The sequence below is a fragment of the Balaenoptera musculus genome, chromosome 19 (genome assembly GCF_009873245.2).
Source record: "Balaenoptera musculus isolate JJ_BM4_2016_0621 chromosome 19, mBalMus1.pri.v3, whole genome shotgun sequence".
Lineage (NCBI taxonomy): Eukaryota > Metazoa > Chordata > Mammalia > Artiodactyla > Balaenopteridae > Balaenoptera > Balaenoptera musculus.
The window spans coordinates 7,624,357-7,649,601 of NC_045803.1; the positions used below are offsets into that span (position 1 = coordinate 7,624,357).

The following is a 25,245-nucleotide window of genomic DNA, read 5'->3' on the forward strand; positions in this document are numbered from 1 at the left end:
TTCCCTGGCTTTTTTTTTTTTTTTTTTAAATCCAAGCAACATGGTGCTGCCTATGGCTTTCTACACACAGAGGTGCTTTCCAACCACCTGGTCTTCACACACTTTTTTCCCTCTGCCTGGAACACCCTCCCCCGCCCCTGTTTACTATAACCAACCTTACCCATCTTTCAAGACTAAATGCAGATGTCACCTATTTGGGAAGAAATCTCTAACCTCCCAGGCTGGGTTAGGTGCTTTTCCTGAGCTCTCACAGAGCCTGTAGCTACCTCTATCACTGTCCTGCCTTGCTCAAAGCTCTCCCAAGGAAGCCTCTGCAGTGCTGAAACTGTTCTATATCTTGACCTGGGATTTGGTTTCATGGATGTTTACATGTGCAATAATTTATCCAGCTGATACTTGAGATTTGTCCATTTATCATTGTATGTAAGTTATACCTCAATTACAAAGTAAATAACCAAAAACAAGTAATTAAATGTCCCCCAAACTCCCATCAGCCTCAGGAGAAAAATCAGTGCTCCTCAGCCTGGCATTGGAGGGTCTATTTTTCTGTCTTCTAAGGTCTAGCCATGGCAAATAGATGAGCACTAAGTGTTTGCTGAATGAACAAATGGCACACCCTTTCCTGCTGGCCGTTGGTGACATCTATGTGTGTGCCTGGCCCACATCTTGTTCTCCCTCTTTCTGCCAGGAGAGATGCTTGCTCTCCGAGTTGCCCTTGCAGCTAGGGGTGGTCATGCCAAACAGTTCTGGCCGACGAGACAGAGTCTGCTGCTGGCTTTGGGAAGGCTATTGCTTTTCTTTATAAAAAGGAAGAGATGTGTCCCCTTCTCCCTGCAGACATGATGTATGAAGCTACAACACCTGCCATCTCCTGAGCACAGGGGAAGGGCCAAGAGAGTCACAGAGAATCACAGCACGCTGGTCCCGGTGCTATGGAGACTGAGCTGTGGGTCCTCAACTGCCCTCCTCCAGACTTGTTTTGTGAGGGAAATATAACCCCTAGTGCTTAATCCATTATTGGCTGTGTTTTGCTATTGTTAAGAAATGTAGTTGCCAATGTTAAAAAACCAAGAGACTTCACATAAAAACCCAATACAGGGCTGTGGACCCTGGAGCACTGTATCCGGGATCCCGGCAATGGGATAATCCCGAATCACAGTGGCACACCCACGGGATTAACAGTAAAAAGAGCCCCAGGTAAGTCACTGAACTAGACGCTGCTCGCTCTGAGGCGGCGGGAAGCGTGCCTCACACCGGGGGCGGCTGGAGGTAGCAGAGCTGGAGGTGGGGCCAGGCGGGGGGCGGGGACTGGCCCAGCAGCCGGACCGAGAGCAGCAGCAGCAGCAGCAGCAGCAGCAGCAGCAGGCCCAGGACCGGCACCGGGATCAGCGGGTGCCGAGTGACTCTGTGGGGAGGCAGCACAGTGCTTGGGGGGCCCAGGGGAGCCCAGGGTATCCCGGCAGTGCCCTGATGTCTGACCATCACCCTCCCTCTGGAGACGCCTTGGGGTGCACCTGAGCTGCTGGGGGTGCAGGGGGCGCAGGCAGAGGTGGCCCCAGACTGGCCTCCTGATTGGGACCAGCTCCTTCACCACCGGCACCAGGGCTTGCTGCAGCTCCGGCTCTGAGGGCCTGCTGGGGGGAAAGGAAGGCAGGGCGATAGTGCTGGACTTTTTCTCTGCCCCCAAGTCCGCCCCCAGGCCCTTGGGTCCCGCTACCTCTCGGGAGGGCTTCCCGGGATGTCTCCAGGGTGTGAGTCTCCCAGAGGGATGGGGAGATCCACCTGGAAGGACAAAGGAGACAAACTTGAGACACCGGGTCCTGGATGGGGAGCGGTGCTCGGTTCAGCCCACTGGACACAAGTGACAACATGGAAGGGGGTGGGACACAGTGGTTCAGTGCGTGAGCCTCCCGGAGACACACTGCTGCGCTGGGCTCCCAGCTCTGCCAGTTTCCTGCTATGTGTCCCTTGGCACGTCACCCCATCTCTCCAGGCCCCACTTTCTCCACGTGCTGGACGGGGATGATGACGGCACCCACCCCACAGGGCTGAAGTGGAGACTGAATGAGTGAATGTGGGCAAAAACCAAAAGATCAGGAGGCGGGCTCAGAACAGTGCCTGGCAGACAGTGAGCGCGCAATAACTGCGTGAGCTACTCAACATTATTATTTCCATCTTCCGTCTGATTCTGGAAGTATCCAGGCTCCCTGAGGGCAGAGACCCCATCTTCTTGAGGAGCCCAGCCCTTGGCTGGGCCTAGTCCACCGTGGATACTCTTTGGGTCCATCTTCCTGCCTTGCGCCAGGCCCAGCAGGTGCTTTAAGATTAAAGCCCCAAATATTCCTCCTGACTCACTTTCCCACCTCATCCCCCGTGTCTTTCTGAAAGGGCGTACCCTCTGCAGATCTCAGGCTTTCCCACCCATGCCTTTGCTCTGTAGATGATGATATGGTAATAACAATACAATAATAAATAAAGAGTTCCAGGAACACCAACCCCAGCCACTATCTTCACCACTGTCACCTCCTGTGTGTCTGCTCTGTGCCAGGCACTTTACAACCTGATCCTTAACACTTATCCTCACCCTGAGAGCTGGGTAAAGATCGTTGTCACACTAGCCGCGAGGAAACTGAGGTGAGGCCCCAGTCTCCATGGAAGGGAGCGTGGTGTGGTGGGAAAGAAGTGGGCTTGGGGTCAGGCTGCTTAGAGAGACCATGTTGGACGGTGTGGACCCTGAAGGGTCCCAGGTGCCTGGAACGGAGGCTGGCACACCTTTGGGGCTCACGGTTCTTATCTGAGGACTGCAGGCTTCTGACCTCGCCAAATTTCCTTCCCTCTCTTCCCTTGCCTAAGAATCAGGATTGTCACCTGCCACTTTGAGGAGCAAAGGAGCTGGCGTGGGTGGTACCGGGCAGGGCAGCTGTGACAGGGAGTTCTGGGGCTGGCCGGGGAGGGTCCGGCCCTTCCTGAGAGTGTGGGCGCTTGTGCGTGTGCACGTTTGCAACCCGGGGGTGTAGCCACGTCTGTGGTGTAGCAGCTGCAGCCCTGTACGTGTGCTTGGGGGGTCCCCTGGGAACATTCTGGCCGCCCGCTGGCCTGCAGCCTCCCTCTACGGTACCGTCTGCTCTCATTAGCTGCAGCGAGGGCATTGTTATCTCTTGGCCAAACTATTTTTCTGTCTGCTTGGGGGTGTGGGCAGGGGCTGGGGAGGAGCTGTGACTACAGCAGCCTCATCTGAGGGCCTGCAGTGGACGGTGCTGGGGACTGCCTACCGTGACCCGGATCTCTGCTTCCTCTTCTTTCTCTCTTCTGGGCAACCTGGGGCGACAAGAAAGTTGCTGCAAGCATCTGTCTCCCCTGCCTGGTTCCCATTCGCCCGCTGTGTGGCAGAACCTTTAAAGGAGGGCTCTTAACATGGATGGGCACCCTGGAGAGACCTGGAGGATATCCTGGAGCCCCACAAGCAAACTGTTGCGAGCAGGTCTCAGCATCTGTATTTTTTCAGGGGAATTTTTCACCAAATTCTCCAGAGTATGTGACTCCTACAGGGTCGGGGGCCTCTCCACCTCATTGGCTTTCTCAGCTGCTACTTTCCCAGCTGATCCCCCGGCCGATCAGAGGCTTCTGGTTCTCTCGCACCCAAAACACCAGACACTCAGATCCCTCCGGGACCCCACTCCCTGGCCCAGCTTCCTGCCTGGTGGGTTGCGCCATTTTCAGTCAGTCTCAGTCTCACTGGGTCTTCTTTGAGAACTGGGACTCCAGCTCAGACTCCCCTGACTCCAGAACCCAACTGTGTGGGCCCTGCCCCCATCCCAAATCATTTCTCTTAAGTGTGCAAGCTCCAGCCTCTGCGCCTCCTACGGTCACAGCTGTCTGAGCCCCTGAAATGCCTCTCTGGGGGCTCAGGCCTCAAGCTGGCCAGCCCTGACGTCCCTTGGAGACCCAGAGGTCCACACCACCTGCCACCACCTTCGCTGGGGATCAGGGATCCAACCTTCCAGCCTTAGCTACCAGCTTCAGGCCCAGCACCCTCAGGATACAGCTGTTTCCTCAACTCCCATCCAATCCAGGCTCGTGGGCCCCAGCCTCTGCCCCAGTCAGACAAACAGCTGTCTGATCCTCTGGGACTTCTATTCAGGGACCCCCAGCCCCTCTCTCAAGGTCCAAGCTCTCACCCCTGGTCACGTCTAGGGGTCAGAGGATTCACCACTTCCCTCACTCCCAGCTTCCCAATCTGTGGATCATACTGCCCCTGCCCACCGCACCACCCCCCACCCCGGAAACTCGGAAGTCCAGCCCCTGCGCCAGCCCTTGTCTCCGCTGCTGCTCAGCCCCCTCTTCCATTCCCTGGTGACGCAGGGGGAGGTCACAGCTCCAGGGCCCCCATCCTGCCCAATCTCAGCTTTCCCAGACAAGTCCAATTAGAGACCGTGGCAGGCAGCCTCATTAGTTGCCGCAGCCGGGAGCCTGCAAGAGGGGAGGGGGGAGAGAGAGGCACCACAGGAAGGCAGAGGCCCCATGGAGGAGGGTGGGCCCAGACATCTAGTGCTTTCTCTATCCTCGGGGGCTGCACATGAGCCTCGTAACAGTCGGTAACAATCGCAGGGCAGGGGCTCACTCCACCCCGTCACAAAGTAACCGAGCTGGGATTTGAACCCAGGCTGTCTGATTCCAGAGCCCCTGGTGATCTCCCAACTGTCTGGCTGCTCTCCTGGGGCACAGTCTGGGTCTCATTCATCCCAGGGCTCCCTGGAGGCCTTGGGAGAGGTGTGTTCAGTGACAGTGACTTAGGGACTGAGCTGTCCCATCTGCCTGACAACTGTCTTCTTGTCTAAGGGCCTCCTATACGAATACCTCTCCTAAAGGACCCCCAGCAGGGCCTCCTCCAAAAGTATTTCCCCCCAGGTGGGGTTGGGTGCTGGATGTCCTCCTGGAACTATCAGGGTCTGAGGGCAGGGCTAGGTCTCACTCATCCTGGTCCACAGGCCCAGGGTGGCCTCAGCATGAATGAACGAGGGAATGAGTGATGCACTCCCTCAGGGCTCTTCCAGGCCTTATACTCTAGCCGTCTGAGAGTTGGCATCACCTCGAGGCAGAGGGATGGCTCAGGGAGGACCAATCTTCTTACCACATTGATCGCTCCTTCCTTCCTTCATGAGCGTACGCAGGCTCTCCCTGGAAGTGTCTCTGTGGGAAAGAAAAGCTTAGGTCTCCCAGGCTGCAACACCTGCCAAGAATCCACCACCTGCTTCTAAGACCCGCCCTCCTCTTGGGCCCCCCTTGAGGATGGCTCTATCATCCCTCCAGGAGCAGAAGCCAGAAACGGGACAGTTGTTCCACCGAGCCCCTTTCTCCTTCAGGACCCAGGCGTTCAGGTCCCCCTGCACCTCTCACACTCCTACAAGCCTCTCACACTCATCTGGGACCTGAAGAGGCTCAGCGTTTCCCTTCCAACACCCTTCTCCTCCCAAGTTCCCAGTCTTGGGGACCCAGGTCCCCCTCCATTTTCTCTGGAGACATCCATCCTTGCCTGTGGTCTCAACCACCAACTCGACACTTTTCTAAATACATCCCTGAGCTCCAGCCTTGTGCACCACTGCCCCCGAGAAGCACCCCCCTATCCCTCAGGGTGTTTACCTCAGAGGGTTGCAAGCTAAGTTCAGCGTCTTTCTGTCTACTCCCTTCCCGGAATCCAGCGCCCTCAACCCTGCTGTCAGCGGGTCGGCAGCTCTGTCTCCCTGCCCCAATTCTCTCTGCCTGTCCCTTTTTCTCCATCCCAAGGCCCTGGTCTGGCTCAACCTTCACCCTCTACCTCTGGACCACTGCCCCAGCCTCCTCCCTGGCCTCCCAGGCTATCAGCCTCCAGTCAGTCCCCGTGTGGCCCCAGAGGGGTCTTTCTACATCCAGAGCTGACCTGCCCCTCCCTACCCTCAGCCTTCCTGTGGCTTGATGGAGAAAAGCACAACCTCTCAGCTTCATTGACAGGGAATTCTTTTCATTATCCAGCCAGACCTCATCTCTCACTAGTCACCCCCAACTGCCCTCTGCTCCCCAAACATGTTATGGGGTTTCACGCTCCCACATCCTTGCATTTACTATTCCCACTGCCTGGAAGACCTCTCCTTTCTCACACCACTTAACTTCTCTCTTTCTTTCTTCAAAATAAACTCGTGTCAGTCTCCCTGTGATATCTCCTTCAGTCGCCTACCCGACATGGAAACTCTCTTCTCTAGGCTCCCACAGGGCCCGCCGCCACCTCTAGCACGTGGCTTATCCTGCACTGGGATGGCCTGATTGCATGATCTCTACCAGGCCTTGAGCGCTAGAGGATCCAGGCCCTGAATGATTCTGCTCTGTGTCCCCAGGAGCCAGCGCAGGCAGCACCCGGAGGCCCGGGTCAGTCTTCCCCTCCAGGAGGCAACGGACCGCTCTCAGCAGAAGCTCGCTCTAACTTACATGTCCCCCGAGGAGCGCGGCCCTGCCCCCCAAAAGCTGTGTGACCTCCCTCTGAGCCTCAGTTTCCCATGAGTAACAGGATGAACGATGAGGGTGCCTAAACCTCGCAGAGGCAGTGGGAGAGGTCAGCGAGGAATCCAACAGGAGCGCTGGTGTCAAGAGAAACAGAAGCTTCTCTCAACTCAGGGAAAAAGTGAACAGAGAAACGAGTTTGTCCTTTAAGGATGATGAACAGCTTTGAAGCAGTATAATTTTCAAGACAATACAGCGTTGTTTACAGAGCTGTTAGCAATATTTCCTTAAAAAAAAGGAATTCTTCTGGCACTAACAGCTTAAAATCTCACTTTTCAGCTGTGAACACTGAAGATGAGTTGTCTTCATTGTTTCAAACAACGTTTGAAATATTGTTCAGGTAATTACGGAAGTCATAAAACAATGGCTATTGTTGAATTCAAGATTACACAGCGGGCTTGTTAAGTTTTTCTTAAAGGTGACATATTCAAAAGGTAAATGCTTAATGTACCTTTATGGTGTCAGGAAGAACAATTCACTTACTCCCTTCCCGCTGTAGCACCATTTAAACTAAGGAGATTCCTGACAGTGTATTTGAAATAAGGACAACAACCACCACCATGCAGTTTGCGTGTTGCTTTGTCCACTTTTGTCTCCCACACCAGCAGGCCAGTCCCTAGAGGGCAGAGGTGGTGTCCTGTCTGGCCAGGGGCTCCTTGGCCAACACCCAGCAGGCCCTCAGTCAACATCTGTCTATGAGATGGGGAACAGTGAAGGCACATGGTGTCCCAGGCCCCTCTCCCGGCCCCTGGATCCGGTGGTCTCAGAGTCCCTCCTGTGCTCACCTGCCCCCCAGTTGGGGCTTCAGGTGGAAACTCAGCTTCCTCATTGGTCTCATTGATGACCTCCTCCCACTGCCACACGCCACACAAAGGGCTGGAGAGGTCGGCGGCTGCCACTTCTTGTTTCTGGGAGAGAAGAAGTTGTTTCTGAGGCCAGGGAGAGTCAGATTAAGGCAGAAGACAGGTCAGGGGTGGGATGGAGATGGGCTGAGGCGTGAGGATGGGAGGTGGAAGGGAGGTGGTGTGAGGCTGGGCTGGGGAGTCGGGGGGGGCAGCACCCAGGAGGGGTTTGGTGCCCAGACCAAGGACTGGGTTAGGGATGAAGTTAAGGACTGAGATGGTCCTGGGGGAACCGGGGTGGGGCGAGAGGGCTGGGTCAGAGTTGCCGCTGGTGGTGGGTTAGGGTGTTCTGGGGGTGTCAGGCCCACCTGCCGAATGGCCTGGATCTCCACACCCAGCGATGGTGGTGGCAGCTTGGTCCAGTCCACTCTCCTCACCTGAGCCCCTTCGGGTAGCCTGTCCACACAGTCAGGACGGGGAAGGCTGTCTCCATGCCTGCCCACCACCTGTCAGTCAGCCTATGCTGGGGTTGCTGCCCTGCCCACCTTGGGGCTGGAGGCCAGGGGTCCCTGTCCTGGGGCTCCCCTCCTGCCTCCTCCACCCCCGCCATTCCACTCACTCATCCAGCCCCTCATGGGTCTGACTCAGCTGCTCCTCCAGGTGTGAGATTTCCAGCCTCAGTTCCTGCAAAGGAAGGAGTGGGGGACCCCTGGGTCTCCGTTTTTCCCCACCCCCCATGCCTGGGCTCCTCTTCCAAGGTCAGTTCCACTCCTGTGACTTCTTTGGGCTCCTCCAGACACGTATTGCCAAGGGAGAAGGGGAAGAAACAGTGACAGAAACTTAGGAAGCCAAAGAGAGGCAAAGAGCAACAGGAACCCAGGAGGTAACCTATCAGTCAGGAAAATTAAGAAAAGGAAGGCAGAGATGGAAACACATGGAAAAACGAGAGACACAGAAACAGATTCACAGAGAGGCAAGAGACACACGGGGTGCAAGAGACTCTGAAGACAAGGGACAGAAAGAGGAGTTGCCTCAGGAGACAGAGGGACTAGACCCAGAGAGAGGCAGAGACAAGAATCTAAACAAGCCCGGCAGAGATACAGAAATAGGAGGAGGGGAGATGTGGTGAGAAGTCACCCACAGAGAATCAAAGTGGATGGGAGGGATTTCCCTGGTGGTACATTGGTTAAGAATCTGCCTTCCAATGCAGGGGACGTGGGTTCGATCCCTCGTTGGGGAACTAAGATCCCACCTGCCACGGGGCAACTAAGCCCGTGCGCCACAGCTACTGAGCCTGCGCGCTCTGGAGCCCATGCACCACAACTAGAGAGAAGCCGGCGCGCCGCAACTAGAGAAGCCCGTGCACCGCAACAAAGAGCCCGCGTGCTGCAACTAAGACCCGACGTAGCCAAATAAATAAATAAGTAAATAAAAAAAAAAAAAAAGGAATGTGGATAGGAGATGGAGATACAGAGAGAGAGAGAGAGAGAAAGAGAGAAAGGAAGGAACAGAGGAAAAGTGAAAAGGCAGAGAGAGACAGAGAGGGAGAGAGACACACAGTCAAACAGTAGCGATGGGAGAAACAAGACGTGGAGACTTGGAAAAGATCAACAGAGACAGAAGGAGGCAGCAAATCCCAGAGATGGCAAAAGAGAAGTGGGGAGAGTGGGGCCAGGCCAGTGGGTTACCTGGGTTGTGGTTCTGTACTCCTCCAAGGTCTTGGCCAGACTCTCCGCGTGGCGAGTACGCTGGGAAAGCCCAAAGCTGACTGAGTCTGGGCCCAGCCCCCTGAAGACACTGAGGCTGGGTGTTGGGGGGACAGCCAGGGTGGGCTTGGGGGAAGAGCTAGGGCCTGAGGGAGAGCACCAGTTTCCCGAGAACCACTCTGATCTCTCCTGGCTAATTATCCAAGGATTAGAGCCAAGCAGGACTTCCCTTTGCAGACTCGGGGCAGGAGACACACAGAAGGCAAATGTTTCCCCCCAGCCCCCTCACCTCGGAGAGGATGGCGTCTCGCTGGCAAATGAGGTGTTCACACTCGTAGAGCTGCCGCTGCCAAGGAAGTCGCCCGTCCATCTGTCTGGCCCGCCCACTCTCCCGAGCCCCTCTCCTCAACCTCCCTTCATGTCTTTGGACATCAGCTACACCAAGGGGGGTTTCAGCTGAGTTGCCCACTGCCCCTGGGAACCTGAAGGCTTGATTGAAGTCCCTGATCTCACCAGACCACAGGGGCTGAAACTGGTGATTGTAAAAATGGCCTCGGGGTGGTAGGAAGTTGTCAAGGTGCTAGGGAGGGGTGGCACCTTCAAAGCATCTTTCTCTGTGGCCAGCTCCTCACTCCTCCTCTTCACTCCATCCCGCTCAGCCAGCAGCTTCCCGTTCTGAAAGAAGGGACCCTGGTCACATTCACTTCAGCAAATGGCCATGTTAATATTCATAGCTGACATCTGCTGAGCACTTGATGTGCATCGGGCCTCATGCTCAGCACTGTCTATCTTTTAGCCCATTTAATCCTTCCAGCCATCCTATGGGATCTCAGCTTTGATTTGCAGATGAAACATCAAAATAGAGCTGCAAAAATGGAGATAAGATAGGATGCATGGGGTGGCTGTGAGGATTAAATGAGCTAATAATTATTGCTAATAGTTACTGAGCACCTTGCCAGTGTTAGCTTATTTCTTATGCCCTATTTTAAAGATAAAGATGGGAATTCCCTGGTAGTCCATGGTGAAGACTCCACACTTTCACTGCTGAGGGCCTGGGTTCAATCCCTGGTTGGGGAACTAAGATCCCACAAGCTGCAGGGCACAGTCCCCCCCCAAGAAAACAGTATGATGAACCCCCATTATCCATCACCCAATTTCAATAATTATATACATTCTCCCTGTTTATTTCTTCTATATTTTTCAAATATTTTGTTTGTTTTGTTTAACCAGAGTATTTTAAAGTAAACCCCAGGCATCATATTATTTCACCTGTAACTACTCCAGCATTTGTATTTCCTACTTGAGGACTTTTCCTGTAGTAAAACCACAATACAATGATCACTCGTAACAAAATTAATAATAATTCCTTAGTATCATCGCACACCCAGTGCTCTTTTTTGGTTTCGGTTTTCTCACAAATGTCTTTTCACGCTTAGTTTCTTTGAATGAGGATCCAAACAAGGTCCACCACGGCTTTTGGTTGAAATGTCCCATTTCTTTTCATCTGACAGTGATCCCCCACCTCCCCAGTCCTGGCACTTTTTTGGGTCCTTCATTTGTAGAAGAAACCAGGTCATTTGTCCTGTAGAATTGGTGCGTTTGGATTTGGTTTACTGTGTTCTTGTTCCCCGTGCAGGACGTTTACCATGCTCTTCCCCCCTCATTATTTCCTATAAACTGATGGGTAGATCCAGGGCCTTGTCCAGACTCCTGTTTAATTTTTGGAAGGAAGATTCCATGGATACTGCTATATGCGTTATACTGTGCCATTCAGGAAGAATGTAAAGTCTGGCGGTCCCAATTATTAATTTGTACACTGTCATCATCCCCAGTTTTACAGATTCCAAATCCTGCACTTTTAACTCCCAGACTTCTCTGAGCCAGATGCAGCCCTGGATGAGAATGGGGAACGAGCTTCGTCCCTCATCTCAAGTTGCTCACCACTGGAGGTGGAGACCGACACAGAAGCAGATGATAATACATGAGGTGGGCCTAGGGCCCTGGGCCTTGTGGGAGCCCAGGGTTTGCAAGGAGGCTGTACTGGGTCTGAGTCCTCAAGGGTAAAGAGAGTTATCTGCGAAAACAAAGGGGCTGGGAGAGGGCAGCCCACGTCAGCCACAAAATGGGACTTGAGAATAAAACGGACCAAATTCCAGTCTAGAGCTTCCAGGCACCAAAAACCTAGCAAGTTGCGCTGAGCTTTGACATGAGGCAGTCACTGGGGAAAGCATTTCGGAGCACGGAGGCAGTCGACTTCCCTTGGCCACACCCCTCCTCCCGGCGCCCCTGGGGATACCAAGGCCAGCTCCCCCCTTCACTCCAGCCTGGCTCAGCTCCAAGTCCTCCATCAGCCGCCTTCTCCCCCTCTCAGGCTCAGCGGGCCTGGGCTGCCAGGTGAAGGGCAGAGGAAGGACGGGCCAGGAATGCTGTGTCAACATCTGTCCACCTGGTTGGGATTTACAGGCTGGATCCTGGGCCACTCGGCAGGCAACCTGGTTACTCAGCCGCTCCTGCCTTCTTCTGCAGTAATCTGAGCCCTGCTCTGTAGGTTCTTGTAGGAAAGCTGAGTGTCCCTTACTCCAGCATTATTCTACTGTAACTTGAGAACTTGATCTATAGATGGTCTGTAGGCAACTGCTGAGAAGGGAAAGGTGGGGGAAGGGAACCAAGAATAGCTTGTTTATCGAGCGCCTAGGATGTCCCAGGCGCTGCTCAAGGCACTTGACCTGGCACAGGCCTTCTGGGCCAGGAGGAGGCAGAGACCGCCAGCTGCCATTCACCCTGCTTATTCCCTCTCCTGCTTTCCTTGGGGGTCCACTCTCCACGTGGGCAGGTGGGTCCCAGCTGCAGCTCTGGAGGTGAATCAAGATGGAAATCTCAGCAGATTCAGGACAGACACCCAGCTGATTAGCTAACCCAGCAGCCATTCTCACCCCCTCTCACTCGTTTGCCTCCCACTCCAGAGGCTGAGGGAGGTCAGATATTATTCCAGCCTCTCTTGTCACGTGATCCAGTGAGCTGTGAGAGGGGTCTGCTGGTGTGGGGGTGGAGTGGAGGTGCTCCTGGAAAAATGTTTCCTTCTGATGAAGAGAGAGAGCCACGAGAGGAGCATTTGCCCCTCTTTGTCCTGCTTTGAGTGAGAACGCGAGGTCTGGAGCTGTTGCAGCCATCTGTGATCCTGAGGCCACAGACAGACAAACAAGTCAAAAAGCTGCCAAACCAGCCCAGAACCTTCAAAACCTCTTGTTAAGTTAATAAGTGTCCTTCAGATTGAAGCCACCATTTCTTCGGTGCTTTCTTCTTCAGAGCTGAAAGTATCCCAGACCTATCGGTGGCTGTGTTATCCATGCCAGGGAGTGGTTTGGCTATAATCATTTGATGTCACTTTAGCCAATGAGATATGAGAGGGAGGTCCTGTCATGGGGCTTCAGGGAAAGTTTCTCCTTGTTCTTAAAAAGAGATGTTTTGGGGGAGGGGGTGGGATGAATTGGGAGATTGGGATTGACATACATACACTAATGTGTATGAAATAGATAACCAGTGAGAACCTGCTGTATAGCACAGGGAACTCCGCGGCACTTTGCTGTACAGTAGAAACCAACACAACGTTGTAAAACAACTATACCCCAATAAAAGAGATGCTCTGGAAGAAACAGTCACATCCTGTCCGCACCCCATGCTTCACACCATGGCAGCCATCCTGCAGCGAGAGTCCCATTACCCCAACAGAGGGAATTTTCATGGAAGAGCCAGGGAATGATAGTGGAAAATTTTTTGGTTTACGTGTAAAAGCCATAATACAGACATAGGACAAAGAGATTTGGGAGGATCAAGCAGAATGAGTATTACTGCCTGGACTGGGCAGAGATCCTCAGCGCCGGGGGAGGAGTTCGGGGAGAGTCAAAGACGAGAACAACAGAGTGAAAATGGGCCCGGAGGCCAGTCCCAAGCCCCAGGTTAGACGGCTGGACAGGATGGATGCAGTTGAACCACAGAACCTCTGGAACGTCTGGGAATCTGAGAGAGGTGTTTCCCAGCTCAGTCTGTGAAGCAGCAAGGTGTGTGAAAAATAGAACAGAGATGGCTGTGTGAGGAGCTGAGGCACAGAAGGCCCAGTGAGGCCCCTATAGACACAAAGTCACAGGAAAGCAGCTAAACCTCCTCTGTGCCCCTAAAAGGGTGTGGAGGAACCCCAGTGGCATTTGTGGGTTGTGGGGTTCCGACGAGGGCTACCACCAGCAGATGCAGTGAGGACAGTACATCCAGAGACCAGAAGGCAACGCCAGCCCCCCAGTGGATGCCAGCGTGCAGTGGTGACTAAGGCTAAGGACCAGATGGGACAATGAACATCAGTCTTGTGACCAGCAGAGAGAACAGACATTGATTGAGGAGCACTGAGATGCTGCGTGGATCTCCAGCAACTTAGATGCCACCTTCTGTGGGGGCTTTATTTCCACCTAAAAGGAGTAGGTGGACCCAGAATTAACTAAGACGATGTTTTCTGTCTCAGAATGGGGCTTGAATCAGCCCTGAGGTTGGACTGGGCCTCTTCATGCTATGTGCTAGGCTCCGGGCTAAAAGTGGCCATTTAATCCCCACAACAATCCTAACAAACAGATATCCTTCTCTCCTGTTCTTAGATAATACAACTATGGCTCAGAAGGGGCACGTCACATGCCTAAAGGTTGTCTGTTGTGTAAGTGGCAGAGATGGGATTTTTTGTTTTTTTTTTTTTTGGCCGTGCTGTGCAGCATGCAGGATCTTAGTTCCCCAACCAGGGATCGAACCCGTGACCCCTGCAGTGGAAGCTCGGAGTCCTAACCACTGGACCGCCAGGGAAATCCCAGAGACGGGATTTGAATCAGGGCTGACTTTAAGGCCTGTGTTCTTTCCACCATAAAAAATATGAACAACACTAGCTATCTCTTAGTGAGCTCTTTCCATGTGTCCTGTCTTGTACCTAGCATCCTCTTGTTTAAATCTCACACAATCCAACCAGGGAGATTCCATTATTTTGCCCTTTCTCGCAGGTGAGGACACTGAGGCACAGAGAGGGGCAGACTGGCCCATGCTTACATAGGCAGCCTCAGCGTAACCAGGAGTCCGCCCCATGCCCCACCCTCTTACCGACTGTGGCAGTCCTCACATGCAGCCATGTGACCTTCAGGGACATGCACACATTATTGGGCTTCTGAGGTCTCCCTCACCAGACTGAAGGGTGTTTGTTGCAGGCGGCTGGGGGTGCTTGGGGCAGCAGTGGGTAGGGCAGGAAGATCCTGAGGACTGGGGAAGGGGTGGGGTGGGCCCTGGGCCGCAGCTCACCTCCTCCTGCAGACTCTCTATCTCAGCCGCCAGCTGCTGCTGCTCCTTTTCCTGACCGAGCCCAGAGAGAGAACAAAGCCTTCTTTTCAGGCCTCCTTGCCCCCAAATTGCCCTTTTTCCACCCCTGGGCACGCAACTTGGGCCTGGGTCATTGAGGAGCAGGGCCGGGGGAATGCGTCTGGGGAGCCCTGATGACTGCTGCTGTCCCCTTTGTCATGAGAGGGATGGCAAGTAGATCCGGGCCCAAAGTCTGGGGAGCAGGGCCTGGACTGAGGGAGGAAGCCCGGGTGACCTCTGCCCTCTCCCACTCCATAGTCAGTCTCTGTTGCTCAGACTCCAAGATAGTAGGAAGAAGAGTGCACCTTTGTGCCCCTTGCCAGAAACCCACCGTCTGCCGGGCTTGGGCCAGAAGGCCGCGATTCTGTTCCTCCAGGCTCTTGGCCAGAGTCTTCAGGTCCTCCAGTTCCTCATCCACGGCCTTGGCAAACTGCAGAGCCTGTTGGGTACTGAGTAGGGGCGGGGGCAGGTGGGCCACATGGGAGAGAGGAATGTAGAGATCACGGATGTAGATCCACTCAGAGCAACAGAGAAATCCCAGACAGATACCCAGAGAGAAAAGGAGGGAAAGAGACTGAGTGTGGGGGGACAGAGACCCAGTTTCTACCTAAAATACTAAGAAAGTGGGAGTGAGCCTGTGCCTGTGGGCAGGTGGGACACGGGGGTGTGCAGGAGGGTGGGTGGGGCCGGGCCCACCTGCGGAGCTGCTTGCGCAAAGCCAAAATCTCCTCCCCGAGGCGCAGGGAACCCTCCTCGGCTGTCTCCACACTGCGCTGCAGTTTGGCGTTCTCCCCGGCCAGCCGGCGGTTGCTGAGCTCCAAGTCCTCCAGGCTGCTCAGCAGGTCGGCTGTGGCGGGCCTGGGGGCAGGGAAGGTCCAGGGTCACTGCCCACAGCCCTGGCCTCCTTTCCCCAGGTCGGGGTAGGTGTAGGTGGCGGGGAGATGCGGCTCTTCTAGAGAAAGAGAAATAGGAGACTGCCCCACTCTCCCTGAGCTATTAGCACAGCCTGTGTCCCTCACCCACTTCCCGAAGGACCCCAAGCCCTAGGCCAGGCCCTGGGCCCTAGGCAGGCTGGAGGGCATGGGCAGGGGGAGGGCAGGGAGGGGCTGAGGGTAGGTACAGCTCAGGTCTGGGGTCTTCGCCTCCGAAGCTCTCCAGGTTGGCTGGATCCTCAGCTTCTGAGCGTCCTGGAGGGAGACAGACAGAGGGTGGTGGGCTCCCAGGTGGCCTGAGATGATGGATTGCTCCAGGATTCCGGCCTTGGTCTTCCTTTGGCCTCCATCCTCAGATTCACTCTGGGTGATCCCATCTGCTCCTGGGGCTGCAATTATACCCACCATCCAGAAAGCCTCTTGCTCATGGGTACCCTGAGCTCAGGCTGGATCTCCCCATAGCCCCCAACCGCCCCACATTCATCATGCCCAACACTGGGCAGCACCTCAACTGCCCCAAACTTGTCTGTCCTCCCAGTTCTCCCACTCACCCACCCAGCCCCTGGGCTGTCCTGGCTCCGTCACTCCTCCTGCCTCAGGCCTCACCTTCTCCCCCTGGATCCTCACCACAGCCTCCTCCCCGGACTCCTGGCCTCCAGCCTCTCCTCCCCAGACTCCTGGCCTCCAGCCTCTCCTCCCCGGGAGCTGACCTGTCCCTTCCCTGCTCACAGCCCGGCTGGAGGAGGTTCAAGAGAATATCAAGAAAGCTATATTTTTTGACTTTTGTTTTTATAAGCCTGGAGAAATAGAACATGAACACTTTTTTATGGAGCACCTCCTATGTGTGAAGACTTTGGGGTAGAATGGTGAGCAAACCAGCCAACCAAACAGCAGGGCAGGTAATGAGTCAGATAATCAGATTTCTGCAGGGGAGGACTGCAGATCTGTGCTGAGGGAGCTGGACAGAAAGGGACCTTAGCCTGCAGCATCCCAGGCCTTCCCCACCAGGGCTTCCCTATCAGGTGTGAAGGATGAGGGAAGACACGGAAAGTTTAGGCTGAGAAATAGCCTGAGCTGAGGCCAGGCCGGAGCGGGGCAGTGCCGGCAACAAGACCAGAGGGACCGTGAATGCAGGGACTAGAGTACAGGGAGGGGCCGGCTTGATGATGGTGATGGAGATGATGATGAGAGGTGGGAGGGGCCTCTGTAACAGGGCTCGTGTCAGGAGGGGTTGGAAAGAACCCGTGAGGAAAAAAACAAACAAACCCCAAAGCTCAGGACAGCTGGGAGGCAGTCATGTCGTGGAGGCGCCTAGAAAGCCAAACTCGCAGCTCCAGTTTAGAGCAAAGGTCTCTGGAGTCCTGCCCCATCCCCGGCTCTGCCCCTGGGTGGGAAGTTCCCCACACTGTCTGACCCTGGGCCTGCCTGCTTCATTCTATATATAACAATCTCACCAGATGGCAGTTGCTGGGAGGTCAGGGCTCCGTCAAAGGCGGTCTCCTCTTCCAGCTCTAATCCCCTGTATCAAAGGGATGAGGCTTAGAGCTCCCTGCAACAACCCGCCCAATCCTGACCAGCCACTGGCAGGGGGATTGCCAGTGGTGGGAGGAGGGGACAGGTCAGGTGAGAGTGAGCACTGTGGGGAGGAAGGTGAGGCCAGATGGCAAGCACCCGGGGCCAGATGGAAAAGCAGGAGGGGCAAGGACTGGGTTTGGAGGAGGGATGGCGACAGGCCTCTGTCAGCCCCTTAACATCGCCCTTCTCCTCCTTCCAGCCCATTTTATTTCTGCCCCCAGACTCCCTCTGCCTCCCCATCTCAGGCACTTTGTCCGCAGACCCCCCCTCCCCCAACCCCATCTCTACTTTTCTCTCCTCCTCAGCTTCCTTCCAACCACAGCAGGTCCCTGTGCCCAACGGGTGCTGGCTGCAGTAAGCAGGTATAAGGTTAGATCTTAGGAAGGGTTTCCTGGGGGAGGGTGGAGGTGCGGCGACCCACCCATCCAGTTGACAGGCAGCAATCCAGTCCCGCATGATGACCAGGAAGGTGTCCAAGTCCACAGTGGCCTGAGGGCCCTCCCCATTGGGGTCCAGGCTGCAGGCCAGTGTTTGGAGGCGTGCATCCTGGGGGCCCCGTCCCGTCACAGCCTCCAGGTAGGCTAGTACATGGGTCACAGCCACAGTGCCTGGGTATAAAGCAGGCTGTGAGGGAGTCTGGGGCAGGTGAGGGGTGGGGGATGGGGACAGGCGATGGCTTTGAAGTGGGACCACTGGCTGGGCTGGTGGTACCCCTGCACCATGGCCCTTGGGCATGGGGCCCAGTCATCCCCACCTCAGAAGGTGGACCGAAGAGGACCAGCTGTGCCCCACCAGACCCACAGTGGCTGCCCTTCCTCCCTCTCCCAGGCCCCAAAGCCCCACCCTCCTCTGTTAACATTCCCCAAGTTTCCTCCCCTCACCGTCCTTGTCCTGAAAGGCCTCCATCCCCTTATCCATTTCCTTCCTGAAGCTTCCCACAATCATCCACTTCACCCTAGCCCATCCCTCTCGCTATGGCTCCCCAGTTCCCAGCCCCCCATCTCCATCCCTTATAATTCCTTGATTCTCTGACCTGTCCTCTGGGGGTCACAAGCTTCAAACGTGGAGTTGAGTATTTGTTCCTCTAAGCTGAGCAGCGTCCCCGTCCCCAGGCTCCCCTCCTCTGGCTGGTCCCAGAGGTACACTGAGGAGACAAGAGGGCCAGCCCACCTATGAGGAGGGGGGATGATGAAGAGCAAAGAGGGGTGACCCCAGGTCCTGGCTCCTGCAGAGGGGAAGGAATTCATTTCAAGCTGCCTGGAGTTTGGGCTGGTGGGGAACCGCAGGAAGCTTTGGGTGGGGGCCGCAATGTGAGGGTCTTTGAGTCACCTCCCCCATCCCCCGACCTGGGAATGTGGGCCCCATCTTTCAGGCCAGGAAGTGCCCCTGCTGTTGAATCCTTTGTGTTCAATCGGCTCAGGAGCCCAGATACTGAACAAATACTCTGAGTACAGCCTTTCCTCCTCTCTTCCCCTGCTTCCCAGGCTCGGCTCAGAGGGCGCTAAGGGTGGAGGAGGGCAAAGAAGAGAGGATTCTGGGAGAAGCCGAGGGTGAAGGTGGGCCCAGGAGCCAGGAACAATCCGATATCGCGCGGGCAGCCTGGATCGATCCCTCCCGGCAGCATCTCCGGTCTCCCAGCCCGCCTCGGGGCTGGGTCTCTCTCCTTCCCACATCCCTGAGGCTGGCGTCATCAGTGCCCACGGCCTGGGGCCTGAAACGAAGGGGGATGGGGCAATCCAGGCAGGGTGGGTGGTGGGGGAGCAGTTAGGAGCTCAGAGTCCAGCTTCATGACTGTGGGCAAGTCTTTTCTCCTTTTGGAGCCTCAGTTTCCCCACCGGTAAAATGGGTGGATAGAATGATCTCCCCTCCCCAGGGCTGGGAGGGCTAGGTCTGTGTATTTGAAGAGCACCCCCTCTCCCCTGCCTCTGCACAGTGTGAATATCCTGGGGTCTGTTTGTCCACTGCTGTATCCACTGTGCCCACACATAACAGGCACTCAACAAATGCTCCAAGATATAGAAGGAGCCTATATATTCTCTACCCCAGGACCCACTGGGCCAGCCCAGCCTCTTTCCCAGGGCTGGAAGTGACCTGCGAGGCTCCCTGCCCTGCCCCTGGACAGCTGGGTATAGCAGAGAGCCGAGCACAGGCTGCAAGGTCTGACAGACTCAGGGGGCAATCTGGGCAAGGGACTCAGGCACTTGGAGCCTCAGTTTCTTCCTCCGGAAAATGGGTGGTGGGGGGTGGTTACTTCGCTCCTGGAGAAGAGATGAGATAAAATCTGGAAAGGCCCTGGCAGAGGGCCTGGCACATGGTGGAAGCTCAATAATAAAACTGAACATTTATTCAGCCTTTAAGAGGAGCCAGGCCCCCTCTGAGCATCTTACACGAACCATGGTGGCTGCTATTATTAGCCCCACTTTAAAGATTAAGGATACTTAGGCACAGACAAGTTAGAAACTTGCCCAAGGTCACATGTTCAACATATGAGTGCCCTTTCTCATCCCTCTGACTCTTCAAGGGTTCTTTGTAGTGAGCTAAAATTTGTCCCCTTGGGTTTGAACTCATGCTTCTAGGGAAGGGGAGCGGGAATGTATAGTTAGGGGAGACACCTCCTCTCACTGTGCCCCCATGTTATGGAGGAGGACCCTGAGGCCCAGTGAGGTCACCCAGGACTGGCTGGCTCCAGATGTCGTGGGATCTGAGGATCTGCATGTATCTACAGCGCAGATGTGACACTCTGCCTCCCGGGGCCCCTCAGGAAGATGTCACGCTGCTTCTCTCCTGTTTTCTTTCCTTCATTTCCTTCCTCAGTGTCTCTACCTCTGTCTCTGTCCTGTCCCTTTTCTAGTTTTTTCTCTCTGGCTCTTTCTCTCCATCCTCCTCCCCATCTCTCTGTCCCCTGAGTCCCGCCTGCCTGTCTCCATGTCCACCGCTCCCATTTTCTTCCCTGTCTCTGTGCTTCTTTCCCCACAACTCAGCGACTCTCCGTTCCCTGAGCCTTCTCTCTCGCTCCTCCGCTGTCTCTCTCTTTCCCCCCTCTGCCTTCCTCGGTCTCCATCCCTCCTGGGTGTGTTCCTCCCTTTCCCTCGGGAGCCTCCCAAAGCTGGCTGAGCCCTTGGCCACGGGTTCCTCGGTGGCCGCACGCCCTCTGCTGGTGCAGATGAAGTTTAGATGTTTAGATGTTGGTCCCTCGGTCAGCCTGCCCTAGCTTCCCGAACCCCGGTGTCTGCCTCCTACCTTCTTATCTGGAGAGCCTCCTGAGGCCAGAGTCCAGGCCTGCTAGGAGCCTCTAAGAAAGGGGTCTTGCCTCTCCTCTAGGGTGGGAGTCTCCCTCGGGCTCTCTCACTTAGTAGATGAGTTTCAGAAAGGGCAACCCAGCATCTTCCTCCCGAAGCCGCTTTCACACCCATTTGGTCTGCATCCATCCAATTATTCAAGGACTTAGCAATTGGGTTCCTATTACATGTCAGGCATTGCTCCAGTGCAGCGTGACCAACAGGGCAGCCGCTGGCCACAGTGGTTCTTGAGACCTGAACTGCGGTGAGTGTAAGTTGAGATGCTCTATTAGTGTAAAGTACACACCAGATTTTGAAGACTTAGTATGAAAAAAAGAGAATGACTCCAACACATTTTTATATTGTTGTATGCTGAAAGGATACTGTTTTGGATATATGGGGTTAAATAAGATCTATTATTGCCATTCATTTTGTCTGTTTCTTTTATTCTTTTTCTTTCAATGTGGCTACTAACAAAATTTTAAATTACATATATGGCTCGCATGTTGACCAGTGCGGCTCTAGGGACTGGGAATACCAGAGTGAATAAAACCGAGGCTGCCCTGTGGAGCTCATGTTCTAGTGGGGGAGACAGAGTCTAAACAGACAGACAAATAGATGTCAGTGCTATGAAGAGAAGTAAAGCAGGAAAGGGGAGACAGTGCGACAGGGCAGCTGCTTTACAGAAAGCAGAGATCTGAATGAAGTGAGGGTAGCCTGTGGGTCACTGGAGAGGGTGCTCCAGGCAGGGGCACAGCGCATGCAGAGGCTTCTACTCTCGCAGTCTGGCCTCCCCAGAGCAAATGAGATAAGGTGTCCAGGCAGGTGGGCACACAGCAGGCACTTGATCAAGGATCCCTCTCTGCCACCCACCCTGCCTTGAGGTGGAGGCTCAGCCACCCCAGGCCACCTCTCCCAAGTCCCCGAGTCACAGCCTGGCGCCCCATTCACCCACTCCTCCCTCTTCATCCTCCCACAGGACAAACAGGGACCCAGTAACTTACTTTCGGCAGCGGGGCCGCCCGCCTGGCTCTCTGGCAGGTCCATGGGCCACCCCCACTGCTCTGCAGCTGCTGGCGAAGCTAACAGCTCCCCCCCATCACTGGGAGGAACTGAAAAGGGACCAGCTTCTTCAAGAGATCCTGGAAGGACAAACAGGGGAATGGCCTCCTCAGACCAGCCACCCTCGGATGGAGACCTGCCCTGCCCCACCTGTGCCCCGGGCCGCTCTGGATTCTCAGAACCAGTTTGCCTACCCCTGCCTGGACCAGTGCAGCTCCCACTCAGTCCTGTTTTATGGACTGTAGGTGTGAGCTGGGAAAATGGGGGGCCCAAGGAGTGGGCGGCGGAGATCAAAGGGGGTAGGGTCACTCGTTCCTGCCATCCCTCCTGCCCGCAGTTTGTCAAGTTCCCCAGCCCTGTCCCTCCCGCCCAGTGACTCTCCCCTGACCCCTCCTCTCCTTCCCTATGGCCCCAGGTCAGGCCTCAGCCTCTCCCCCTGGGCCCTTGACCCAGCCTCCGACCCAGCCTCCTGACTCCAGTCTCCCGCTCCAATCCATCCTCACAGGGCCCCAAAGCTGACCTGCCCCTCCCCTGCTCAATGTTTTTCCACAGCTCCCAAGCACCCCGTGGACAAAGCCTAGACCTTGGACTTGATATCGAAGGCCCTGCATGGCCTGATCCCACCTGTCTCCCCTACCCCAAATCCCACTTGCTGCTCCAGCAACTCTGAACTGTGTGCTGTTCCCCAAACTGAGCCAGTTCTTCCCACCTCCGGGTCTCTGCCTGGGACATTCTCTTCACTGGCCCTTCCTGTCTCAGCTCCCGTGTCCCCTCCTCTGGAAAACGTTTCCGAAAGAGGGGCTGTCCCTGGGTTCCCACACCACCCTGGGCTACTGACATTCTTGCCCTATCAGCTTGTACTTGGACCTGTTGGCTTCGCCTGTGAGTTTGATCCCCATCCCTCTCCTGCTCCCAGCCCTCCCATGGCTCCCTAGTGCCCCCAGGACTAAGTCCCAGCCCCTCAGGCTGGTGCCGCACACAGCGGTCCCTGCAACTCCTGGCTTCTTCTTGTCCCTTTTCTCTCCACTGGCCGACCTCCAGGTCCCTCACGGCCCACAGGGACTCAGCATCTTCCCACGGTCCTCCCAGGCCCAGGCTCCCAGCTCCTCTGGGGGGCCCTCCTTGAGTCCCTAGAGCAGTTAGGGACTCCCTCCTTTGTGCCCTGACGATGCCCTGTCCCGCTTCCATCATACCCAGGTTGACCATATGACTTACTGTCCCAACTCCAGGACCCTTTCAAGAGTGAAAGGGGAGCTACGAAGAATGACAACAGACAATGGTGCCCACATAAGGCTGAACTGGGCACGCTGGGGCACACGGTCAACATACGGTCACCTGGGGCCTGTCTGTCCTCACCCCGCCCACTCAGCCCCCCCTTTCCTCACCAAGTACTCCCCACGCCCTGCTCTCCCTGGTGCCAGACGGGGTCCACAGCTGTGGAGTGCGCACTTCCTGGTGGCTTTAGAAGGTCCTAGAAAAAGGGGTCTTTGAAGAGAGACCCTTCCAGAGTGCGGACCAGGCTGGGGGGTGCAGAAGGGGGGTGACGGCTGTGGGCCCTGAGTGGGGAAGGGTCCCTGCGAGCGAGGGTGCTGACAGGCCCTGGGAACCTCTGACAGGGTTTGGGGGACACACTCCTGGTGAGGGACCGACAGAGGCTCTGGTGGACCGCAGGGGTCTTTGACGGGGAGATTCTAGCAGGAGGACCACCCAAGCAGGCATTGTGGGGATTTCAAGGGGGCCTCTGACTGGATTTCAAGGGGGCCTCTGACTGGATTTCAAGGGGGCCTCTGACTGGATTTCAAGGGGGCCTCTGCCTGGATTTCAAGGGGGCCTCTGACTGGATTTCAAGGGGGTCTCTGACTGGATTTCAAGGGGGCCTCTGACTGGATTTCAAGGGGGCCTCTGCCTGGATTTCAAGGGGGCCTCTGACTGGATTTCAAGGGGGCCTCTGACTGGATTTCAAGGGGGTCTCTGACTGGATTTCAAGGGGGTCTCTGACTGGATTTCAACGGGGTCTCTGCCTGGATTTCAAGGGGGTCTCTGACTGGATTTCAAGGGGGTCTCTGCCTGGATTTCTGGGGAGTCTCTGGATTTCGGGGGAGGGCATCTCTAACAGGATTTTGGAGGGGAATCTGACAGGATTTTGGTGGGTTTGACAAGATTTCTGGGGACCTCTGGCAGGACTTGGGGGGAGGGTTCTGATAGGATTTGGGAGGAGCGAAACAGGGTTTGGGGGGGGTGTCTCTGGCAGGCTCTGAGGGAGAAGTCTGACAGAATTTCTAGAAGATTCTGACAGGATTTCAGGGGTCATCTACAAGATTTCCTGGGGGTTTCCTTTCAGTATTTCTGAGGGGATCTGGTCAGGATTTCAAAAAGACTTTTAACAAGCCTTGGAAGGCCCTGATATTGGGGACTCTCCCCTAGGATTTGGGGGCTCTGCCAGGATTTCAGGAGGGGCTTTGACTCGGCTGGTCCGGGGAACCTCGCCACGGCCAGGGCGCACCTGGGGCCACGTCCCAGTCTAGGGACACAGCTGAGGGCCACGAACGACAAACAAACGGCACCTCGGTCGTTGAAGAGACGCGCGTGCACCGTCCCCGCCAGGAAAAGCAAAGGCGACTGGGTGGGACCGAGAGCGCGCGCGGCGTCTCAGAGCTCCTCCCCCGACGCAGGCGCACACGGGGGGCCAGGCGTGCGCTGGTCTAGTCGGTTACCTGTAAGGCCGCGCATGCGTAGGGCTGCCGGGGCGCGCGCCCAGTCTCGTGAAGCGGCCGCCTGCGTACTGGCCGAGCGGGCCAAGGGTGAAGGGACTACAGCTGCCGGGAGAGGGCGGCGGAGGCTGCGTCCCCTGCGCTGGGATCTTCTCTGCGCCCTCAAGCTTCGGTGTAATGGGCCCAAGCAAGGGAGCGTTGGCCTGAGGGACCCCTGGTCCATCCCCCACTTCTTATCAGTCACCAAGCCGTCCCCTTTTTGCCCTCTGTTCCGTGCCAGGTTGCCGGTCACCGTACAATGATGCCCTGCCCTGTCCTGCCTCACCATTCCCGTGCCTTTTTGTGGCTTCAGTCACCATGTATTAATAGGTCCCCGAAGGATTCTTTTCCAAACCGTTTTATTCATTCCTTTTAGGAGAGAGTGGAGGAAAAATAGCCTCAGCTTTTCTGGCTAGAGCGAGGAAGAGAATTATATCCCAAATTGACTCCTAAGGAGGGGCATAAGGGGTAAAAGATGTCCCACACAGTCGGCCTCTTTGCTAGCCTAGACACAGAAAAGGAATCATTTTGCATTCTCCCGTTCATCCCATCATTATTCATTCAACTGTTACTTCCTCAGAGAGGCTTTCCTCTGACAAACTGCCTGTAATTCAGACCCCCATCTCTCTACTTACTCTTTTTTATTGGTCCTCGTGGCACGTCTCGCCACGTGACATATGCTATATTTGTGTACTGTCTTTGTCACCCCCCACTGGAATGTGAGCTCTGAGCAGTAGGAGGCTGTCTGGGGACCAGAACATGGCTGGCCCAGCGTGGGCGCTCAAAAAATTTTCGTTGAGTGAATGAATGAAGGGACAGAATCCGTGCCTGGTAACTACTGGGCAGTGTAGAGTGATGATAAGGCTGGAGTCAGACATTCTTGGGTTTGAATTTTGGCTCCATCACTTCCTACCTGTAACCTTGGCACAATGGCTTACTCTCTCTGAGCCTCAGTTTTCCTCCCAGAAATGGAGATAATAATTGCTTCTTAGGTTACCTTGAGGACTTAAGGTGGTAATCCTTGTTAATTGATAGTTATTATTTTGGCTATTAGGTGGCAGCTTGTTATAAGACCTGGGAAAGAACCTGTTTGATAGGTGATGTGGTGAATGGTTAACAGTGTGAGATAGGGAATCAGACAAACCTAGTGCCATTGCTCTGTGACTTTGGCAAGTGATTTCACCTCTCTG

At 55.3% G+C, this 25,245-nt stretch overlaps 2 protein-coding genes across 2 annotated transcripts; both read right to left on the bottom strand.

Annotated features, from left to right (window-relative positions):
• Positions 1 to 515: 515 nt before the first annotated feature.
• KASH5 (KASH domain containing 5) lies at positions 516 to 9,449 on the bottom strand. Its single transcript, XM_036834120.1, has 9 exons — positions 9,369 to 9,449; positions 9,062 to 9,121; positions 7,993 to 8,057; positions 7,742 to 7,829; positions 7,317 to 7,439; positions 5,132 to 5,190; positions 3,273 to 3,318; positions 1,718 to 1,782; positions 516 to 1,634 (listed from the first exon to the last, which is right to left on the bottom strand). Exons 1-9 carry the CDS (start codon positions 9,447 to 9,449, stop codon positions 1,211 to 1,213), a joined length of 1,011 nt encoding a protein of 336 aa, XP_036690015.1. The 3' UTR covers positions 516 to 1,210.
• A 55-nt stretch (positions 9,450 to 9,504) lies between these two features.
• LOC118885415 (protein KASH5-like) lies at positions 9,505 to 24,035 on the bottom strand. Its single transcript, XM_036834054.1, has 10 exons — positions 24,020 to 24,035; positions 21,248 to 21,385; positions 17,999 to 18,109; positions 17,387 to 17,573; positions 16,845 to 16,909; positions 15,579 to 15,645; positions 15,155 to 15,316; positions 14,790 to 14,907; positions 14,402 to 14,452; positions 9,505 to 9,754 (listed from the first exon to the last, which is right to left on the bottom strand). Exons 1-10 carry the CDS (start codon positions 24,033 to 24,035, stop codon positions 9,515 to 9,517), a joined length of 1,155 nt encoding a protein of 384 aa, XP_036689949.1. The 3' UTR covers positions 9,505 to 9,514.
• Positions 24,036 to 25,245: the final 1,210 nt, after the last annotated feature.